General features: G+C 33.0%; 2 protein-coding genes across 2 annotated transcripts; both read left to right on the forward strand.

Annotated features, from left to right (window-relative positions):
• The first annotated feature begins 2,949 nt into the window (after positions 1 to 2,949).
• LOC118039024 (uncharacterized) lies at positions 2,950 to 3,748 on the forward strand. Its single transcript, XM_035045588.2, has 3 exons — positions 2,950 to 3,087; positions 3,182 to 3,250; positions 3,461 to 3,748. The coding sequence occupies exons 1-3, from the start codon at positions 3,028 to 3,030 to the stop codon at positions 3,533 to 3,535; spliced, it is 204 nt and encodes a 67-aa protein (XP_034901479.1). The 5' UTR covers positions 2,950 to 3,027; the 3' UTR covers positions 3,536 to 3,748.
• A 2,676-nt stretch (positions 3,749 to 6,424) lies between these two features.
• LOC118039025 (pentatricopeptide repeat-containing protein At3g02490, mitochondrial) lies at positions 6,425 to 8,695 on the forward strand. The gene has a single exon (XM_035045589.2). The coding sequence runs from the start codon at positions 6,544 to 6,546 to the stop codon at positions 8,521 to 8,523; it is 1,980 nt and encodes a 659-aa protein (XP_034901480.1). The 5' UTR covers positions 6,425 to 6,543; the 3' UTR covers positions 8,524 to 8,695.
• The last annotated feature ends 677 nt before the right edge of the window (positions 8,696 to 9,372 follow it).

A 9,372-nucleotide genomic window follows, 5' to 3' on the forward strand; every position in this document is an offset into this window, starting at 1 on the left:
GTTATGTAGAAAACTGTGATGTTAGCAACAGAGGTGGCTGCTGCAGCATAGAAGAAGAAGACAACAGAGAGGGAGTGGCAGCCATGGAATGGAAAGAGTTCTTATGCAGAAATTCATGGGTAAGAAGGTAGCTGTTAAGATCAACATAGGATAGCGGTTCTGCCTTGGTTATGAGACTCGTTACCAAGTCTTTGAACTTGCCACGAAACACAAAGATTGAAATCTTCAAGAGACATGGGACGACCAGCAGCAACCAATTCGTCAAATAACAATTTGGCTTGCTGTATGTATAGACTAACCGATGAGTCACCTTGTCGAAGGTCTTGAAAGGAGCCATGGAGTTGCATGATGTGAGAATTAGACAGAAAGGCAAGCGCTTTCTCAAGAGTGTGTCAAACACAATGCAAGGTAGAACAATCAATCTACCACGAGATGCAACACATCCATGGAGATATAGGAGAGAAAAGCACTTAAAATAAGTTGATCTTGTTGCTTCCAACAAAGAAAAGAAGGGTTGATGTTAGAGGAAAAACCAATAGAGCTATCAAAAATATGAGATGGAGGACACGACACTGAGCCGTCAACGAAGTGAAAAACACCTTGACCAAGGAGATATGGCTTCATCTGCATTCTCCAATAGAGATAATTTGTGTTCGTAAGTTTTAGCGAAACAATTTGGTGATTGTTCGCTAAAGGAACAATAGTTGTAGTGTGGGTTCCCATGAGAGGTAAAGGAACGGCAAGGACTTGGGAGGAAGAATCAGAGACAAGCTCTACAAGTGGAGGTTGCGGTGGGGGAGAAAAGGCACCAGCTGCAGCAGCTTGGGCATGGCTGGCCGGCTGTGTGCACCACCGGTGGAGAGGGAGAAGTCGGCGGCAATAGTAGAATCCATGTAGAGAAAGTAAAGAGAGGGCCGACTGCAAAGAGAGGAAGGGATAAAAGAGTTCTAACTGCAGAAGGCTTTGATACCAAGTCGAGAATAATTAGAAGGCTTAACCTAATGGTTAGCTAACCCTTTCTATATATATATGTATAAGGCAATATACAATAGCAATGGTGGAGATTACCACACAAGAGTATGTAGACAATATTTTCTATATAGTATTTTCTATATAAGTATATTTTATAATAGGGGAAGGTATGGCTGGTTTGAGACAAGGGAAGATAGTTTAATTTGAATATAGTTTAATTTGGTTTCTTGTATGCTAACCTTGAATAGCGAATAAATCATCTCAGATATTAGTAAGGTAGACAAGTTAACGATGTGAATGAATTTTTTTTGGTTTTCTCTAATATTTCATAATCACATTACGTTGACTTTCAATATCAAGATTGCAAGATTTGTGTCGATGTGATGGATACAATTAAATAATTATTAGACCAGATCGAGTATTTAATTGTTAAAATAATATTATATGGTAATACTAAAATATAAAAAAATATATATGTTCATACTTATAGAAATCAGGTGAATAAAGAAACCTTACACTCTTCATTATATTTATCCAAAGAATCTATTTATGAATATTTACTAGTATTTGATAAACCTGTTGATCAGTCTAATAGGTCAATTCTTAAATTTATTAATTGACCTGCAACTTTATATAAAAAATAAATTTAAAATTAAAATAAATAAGAGTTTATTTTAAGTATGATTTGATCTACTTTATAAATTAATTAATAATTTAATTAACCTGGTTAAAATTTAATTTGACTTATATTTTTTAAAACATCATTTAAAATTTTTATTTTTTTTCAAAAAAAATATAAAAATGTCGTTAATATAAATTAATTTTGATCAATCCAATCAATAACTGAGATCTTGTAATAGATCATGTATTTATAATGTTAGGTTTAATATTTTTTTGATATTTACTATTTATAATGATGTCCAATATAACCTACTATCATTATTTCACATATAAACAAAATTAAAATAAATATTTATTTATGTAACAAAACACTTATAACCATCAATAACAAAAAATATTAATTTATTCAGACACATCTACAAATTTATATTTGTACTATACTTTGTATAATAAAAACTTACGGGGCAACGAAATCCTTCACTAGTTATATAGAAAATGAAGCAGGTGGTTTTTTCTTTTTTGCATTTCTTCTTCTTTTATTTTTATTTTTCTTTTTGTTATTTTTTTACTTGATTTTAAATTTAACAAGTTAATTTTTCTTTTTTTTTTGCATCACTGGATTGTAAATTTAAAAAGTTAATTCGTGAAGACCAAATCGATTAAATATATTGTTGTCTTAATATAAATAAACCAAAATAATTTTTTTTTTTAAATCAAATCATGTTTTTAACTGATAATTTGGGTTGTTTTTGAACCCCAAGTAGACTCGGTTTTATAAGATAACTCTTATATAATTTAATTTAATTAAATTTAATAATAATATTAAAATAGTTTCATTGTAGTGCAACCGTATAGACTAATTTGCCCTTACTCCATTGATAAAAACAAATTACTACATTATTGTCTCTTGCAAAAACTCCACAGCTCCATCAAAATACAAGGATTTCATCCCTTCAAATAATATTTGTTCACGTTTGTTCGATAATGTGATTGGAAGTGTTTTTTTTGGGGAATAAATTGAGAATAGTTAGGAGACTAAGTTGAAGTCAGTGCAATATTTAGCTTCAAGGTACATAAATTTTATTCACAATATTAACAGGATTCAATCTATAAAGAACCCGAACCTGTTGTTCCACTATAGAAGCGGTCAACACTTAGCACACAAAAAAATCTAATGCCCTGGTCCAAGGGCCCCAAAATCTCAAACCTCCATAACAGCTTGACACGTGTTAGTCTAACTGATTTACACATTTCAGCCAGCACTCCACGTAGCATTTTACGTGTCAAGCATTGGCCTGGTTTTAATCACTATAAATTAAGGCAACCATGGCTGATGTCTATTACCAAAAGTCGTGTGTTTTCAATCTTTCCAAGTGTTTTTGCTTTCAATTCATTTGTGTTCTCTCAATCTTTCAAAGAAATCAATAACAAAAAATGGCTGACAACACCCAGAAGATGAGCTACCAAGCTGGTGAGACCAAAGGCCAAGCTCAGGTTAGCTTATGAATTTCTTTCTCTATTTTACTTTTGTTTTTATATATAAATTAATGTATAATGCTCTATAACATATCGATTTTGTTTGTTTCAGGAGAAGGCCAGCAACTTGATGGACGGAGCTGGCAAAGCTGCTCAATCTGCAAAGGAATCAGCGCAAGAGGTTCACATATTATTTTTGTTCAATCTCATTTTCTATATTTTCTTAGAAAATTCATTCTCACCACAATGGCACAATGGATTGTGCATCAGATTTAAGAATGACAATAAACCAAATGAGGAACACTCATGAATAAAATTAGTTGCATATTTTGGCACAGATATTCTTAGCGAGTTGAGTTTGCAGTAGTGTGATAGTTCCTTCTTCGTGTAGGCTGGTCAGCAGGTGAGGGCTAAGACACAGGAAGCTGTTGAAGGAGTAAAGAATGCAACTGGCATGAACAAGTGAAGCTGGATCGATGGAGTCCAATGATCGTCTGCTGCATCAAATTTAGAAATTAAATGCAATTTTCATCTATTCAGCACCTTTTTTTTTTTTTTTTTTTTTCCTGTCTTTGCTTTTGTATAAAGAAGAGAGCTCTCTGATCTGCAGTTCTCTCGTAAGTTTGTAGGCGCGAACATGCATGTTTTGCCCTTAACTGGAAAAATTTTACTTTCAGTCCAGTACATGTTCAAATTTTTCCAGCTTAGTGCTTCATCAATTGGCCCTATATGTGTCCAAATGGCCTAAAATGCCAATTCCCTTCTTAAATCTATTTGATTACAACAAATATTATGCCTTCTCAAATCATTCATATCTCCATCTTATCATTAACAAAAAAAATAAAATCTTATATAATATCATCTATGTTTTTAATAATTTTTTCATTGATATATATTACCAATAAATATAATATATTACCAATAAAATATTATTTTTAATTTTATCGATGGGTTAACATTAATAATAACATTTATATTAATTATTTTTTAACTTTTTAGAACATACTAATAATCTAATTATATCGGTAACCTCATCATTAATTAGTGATAGTTTTAGTAATTCTTTTCTATTCTTTAAAATATACTAACGAGGTTGTGCCATTGGTAACCCATCAATAATATTTATAAAAAAAAAAATATTGAACAAGTAATATATATATATAAAGATGACAGTCCGTTGGTTGAAAACAGCTCTTGTAGCTCACCATAAAGTCTATCATCTAGTTCCATTTCAAGGAAGCTTATGATTATGAGTGATCATGTTAATTTTTTTTATATCATTTTCACATGGCTATTTAACTCTGTACATTTCCCTATACATCAACAAAGCTCAGGGTAGGGAACAAAACGTTCTTCTATACAATAAAAATCCTTTATCAATCATTTTATTTATTTTATATTTAAAATATTGAGGTTTAGTTATAAACTTTAATACTCAAGAATGTAAAATTATACAATAAAATATGCTTTTATATATTAAAAATAAATAAATATGATGCTAAAATTTAGATTTATAGCGGTTAGAATTTAACCTAGTATGGTAAAAACTTTCTCACGTAAGAAGATTACCTTATACCTTAGAAAAATACCAGCAAATATAAACTTGATCTAAAAAAACAATCAAATAACAATACAACTTGCCTCAGGTTAGATGCACTAAAGGTGATGTGTCTTTCTCTTGCACAACCAATTCTTTACCAAGACTCTTGCAAACTATAAATTTCTTAGTAACTATAATATTAGATGGCGACTATTGAAATTCATAATCATAACTTTATGATTACATAAAATCTTATCCCATCCTAACACCATTGCAAGAGGTGAAATGACGCCACTAGACGTTGCCCCGCAACATGATGATGACTTCATTGGGGAACACTTTGTCTAGTTGAACTAAGTTTTTCTTGTTTGATTATTTTTCTATTTGTTTTGGTTTGTTTAATTTTAGCTCATATTTTTACTGTTTTAGCATGCATTTTTACTTTTTGTTCATGCATAGGTACATTGGGTATGTATTAATGCCTTCATACATTTTAATTATTCTGAATAAATCTATTTTTAGGTTAGGTGGGGAGTGGCGGTCTACCTCATGACTTTCAGTCGGGGTTCATATTCATAAAACATCCAACTATAAGCTGAGTGTTTACTCGATAATGGCGATCACACTGTGCCCCAACCATTCCTTATAAACCCCTATACTGTATTCACGAAAGGTAGTCACTAGGAGCTCATAAACGCTTTTAAGACCAAGTAATGAGCCTACCATTTATGTAATGGCTTAAAACTCGCCTTTAGGGTGAAAACTCCCTAATAATTCATTTTTGCATTAAGAGAGACCTTATCAATAATTTTAAACTCTATAGGTTTTTCTGAGTTAAAACCATGGCTTTTCTAAAAAAAGTCTAAGATGATCAAACTATGGGTGTTTACCATCCATACATGATGTGAATCCATATGCATACATCCATTTATTGTAAATAACATACATGCACCAAGTTAAAATATAGGTCTTCAAAAAAACTCCAATTCACAAAGTCTATAACATCCGATTTTGAGTGAGAAACATAGAAGATGAAGAAAACACTCATTGTGATGCTCATTTCCAAAAAGAGTTGGAGTCTCTAAAGGCTAGCGTAGCTCGCCTCACCGGTTTACTTGAGCAAACACCAAGGAATGCTTCTAGTGAAGGTCCTTCCAATAGACCTACCATTTTTGTTCAAATTCAAACGACTACTCAACCCAAAATATAACAAGAAAACAAGCTTAGGATTCCAACATAATTCAGCATTTGTGGAATCAATAATACTAACATCAACACCTTCAGTCTTAGATACATTCACAAATGAGTCTCAGAAGACAAAGTTATCTGATGATATTGATAAAGATAAGATGACAACACTGGAATCTAGAAGTAGGGTTATTGAAAGGGGTAAACTTGTATGACCATTACATGATGCAAAAATATATATGATCCCAAATATGATTATACCGAAGAAGTATTGTGCTCTCAAATTTATTAAATACATTGAAACTTAATGTCCAATGACTAATATTAAGTCCTACTGCAATAAAATAACAAAAATATTACATTGTAAGAAATTGTTAATGTATTTTTTTTTTAAGATAATATGAATGGAATAGCATTAAATTTATACATGAGGTTAGATAATAATATAAAAATTTTAAAATAAAAAATATCTAATAAATATTTTTATTGAGCAATATAAATATAACATAGATATTAGTTTTAACATGACCAACTTTTTTTAACTTGAAAAAAGATAATAAAGAAAGTATAAGGAAATATTTCCACAGATGAGGAGTAAATACATTTTTTTTTTTAAAAAAAACTACAACTAAAATTAAAACCCTAAATGTGGAAACACACCTCTGGCTCGCTCACTTCTTAGCGCACAGCATTCCTAAATCTCCGATTCTCAAGCTCCTCAAAAACCCTAACTTGACACTGTAGCAATGAGACACTCATGGAGAGTTCTTCTCTCCCGGAAATATCCGCTATCATCTCTCAAAATTTCCAATCATTTCCAGGTACTACAGCAACACTCTCCTTCTCTACTTCGCTCTCTGTCTCCTTCACTTCACACACTTGCACTACAAAACTCTCATTTCTCTGAAACCCTACAAAAACCCAATATTTATAACAAAACCCCATTATTTGCTCGTAATTTCTCATCTGAAGCATCATTAGTTGAGCCCACAAAAGACCCGGATCATGTTTTGCTTGTTTGTGACGCTTTTACCAAGTTTGATGAATTTGATGATATTAGTAAAGAATTGGAATTGAATAGTGTTGTTATTAGTCATGACTTGGTTTTGAAAGTTTTGAAGTCGTTGGAATCAAAACCGGAAGTGGCCAAGAGATTTTTTGATTGGGTTTTGGAGAAGGATAGTGGGAGATTGAGCTCTAAAAGTTATAACTGGATGTTAGGGATTTTGGGGGTTAATGGTTTGGTTGTGGAATTTTGGGATTTAGTTGACAAAATGAAGATAAAGGGTCATGGCGTGTCAGGGGTCACGCGCGATAGAGTGCAGGAGAAGTTTGAGAAGGAAGGGTTAAATGATGATTTAGAGAAGTTAAAAGGGGTTTTTGCAAGGGGATCAGTGGATAACTCGGTGGAAAAGATTGGTTTGAGAGTGAGTAGGATTGTTAGGAATAAGGTATGGGGAGAGGATGTTGAAGGGGAAATTAAGCATTTGTGTGCAGAGTTTTCGAGTGACTTAGTGAAGATTGTGCTGGAGCATTTAGTGATGGAGCCAGTGAAAGCATTGATATTTTTTAGGTGGGTTGAGGACAGTGAGTTGTGTAAGCATGATGGAAGGAGTTATAATGCAATGGCTAGGGTTTTGGGGAGGGAGGATTGCATTGACAGGTTTTGGAAGGTAATTGATGAAATGAGGAGTAATGGGTTTGAAATGGAGACGGGGACTTTTGATACTGTTTTAGCACGGTTTATGAGTAGGAAAATGATTAAGGAGGCCATAGACTTATACGAGTTTGCAATGACTGGTGCAAATAAGCCTTCAGCTAAATGTTGCACCTATTTGTTGAGGAAAATAGTCGTTGGTAAACAGTTGGATATGGGTTTGTTTTCAAGAGTTGTGGAAATCTTTACTGGCCACGGGAATGTTTTGACAGATGCTATGCTTGATGCAGTTCTTAAAGCTCTAACTAATGTTGGTAAATTTGGTGAGTGCAATAAGGTTTTAAGAGAAATGAAGGTAGCTGGCTTTGTAGCTAGTGGTAATTTGCAGAGAAAGATTGCATTTGGGCTTACTAGTGCTGGTAAGAATGATGAAGCAAATGAATTTGTGAATCATATGGAATCATCTGGTAGAGATTTGAGTTACAAGGCTTGGGCATCTTTGATTGAAGGGCATTGTGTATCTGGGGATCTTGAAAAAGCATCTGATTGTTTCAAAATAATGGTTGAGAAAAAGGGAGTTTCTGGTGCTGGTTATGCCATTGAGTTGTTGGTAAATGCATATTGCCGCAAGAATAGAGCGATGGATGCATGCAATCTTTTGTGTGATTATGTCTGTCAAAATCAATTATGTCCTTGGCAGACTACATACAAAGTATTGATAAGTAAATTACTGGTTCAGGGTGCATTTAAGGATGCCTTAAACCTGTTGGGTTTGATGCAAAGCCATGGCATTCCACCCCATATAGATCCATTTTTTGAGTTCATATCGAAGTCTGGAACAGGTGATGATGCCATTGCTTTTATGAATGCTATGACCACTAAGAAGTTTCCATCTATATCTGTTGCTCTTCGTATGTTTAAAGCCTTTTTCAAGGCCAACAGGCATGGCGAAGCACAAGATTTCTTGTCTAAATGCCCAATTTACATTCGGAACCGTGCTGATGTTTTGAATCTCTTCTGTTCCAAGAAGTTTAGTAACGATACTACTGCTACAGATGTATCTGTGTAGGCTTTTGTTGGAGTATATGACTTAGAGTATTCTGTGATGTCAATGCAGAATGTCATTGTCTCACAAATTTTGGTACGAATGCTTTCTATACTGCTTGAAACTGTTTCCTTTCAGTGTATGATTAATTTTGTCTAGTGGAAAATAAGATTTAGTGATTCATGTTTCTGAAGTATTTCTTGCTTCTTCTTATCCTGCTGTTTTGTTTCATGCTTGCTTATAGCATGAGTCACACTTTGCATTTGAACTTCTGAAGTTATGGTCACGTAGTTGGGTTTTTACATTTTTCTTGTGCTTGAACTGCTGTGCAATTGTTAGTTGTGCTATTGAAAGAAGTAAATTTGTTTAGTTCATTCCTGTTATGCATCTGGTGTTATGGAACTAATTTTTAGTTTTCTTGAACTTTTTTAAATAACTTTGCTGTCTGCCTTGATGCTGTCAAAGTGTAAGATTTACCCCCAAAACAAAACTTCCTTTATCTTTTCTCAATGACCTAATGTATTTTTTTGTCATCCTGTCTGTCTTGTGGTATGCCAAGTATTTTATCATCTTGAAATAATTTTGTTTCTATACTGTGTTTGATTGATGCTCTTTGTTGCCTAAGCCTTTAAATATATTGTAGTTCTCCTATAAATTTATTGATAATTATGAGGTTTGAGTTAATATCCAATATAGTCGAGGTTTGGTATTAACTATGAAATCCATTTCTTGATAGAGCATCCTTTGGGAGTCAAATTGATTTGTCCCAGACATTGTAAGAAGAGTATTTTTTTTTTTTTTTAATGAGGTAAATATTTGTCCTGTTAATAGGATCAACCTGACTAGTTGTCTTGAAACCCAATATTATAAGTG

Source organism: Populus alba, chromosome 4, assembly GCF_005239225.2.
Source record: "Populus alba chromosome 4, ASM523922v2, whole genome shotgun sequence".
Classification (NCBI taxonomy): domain Eukaryota; kingdom Viridiplantae; phylum Streptophyta; class Magnoliopsida; order Malpighiales; family Salicaceae; genus Populus; species Populus alba.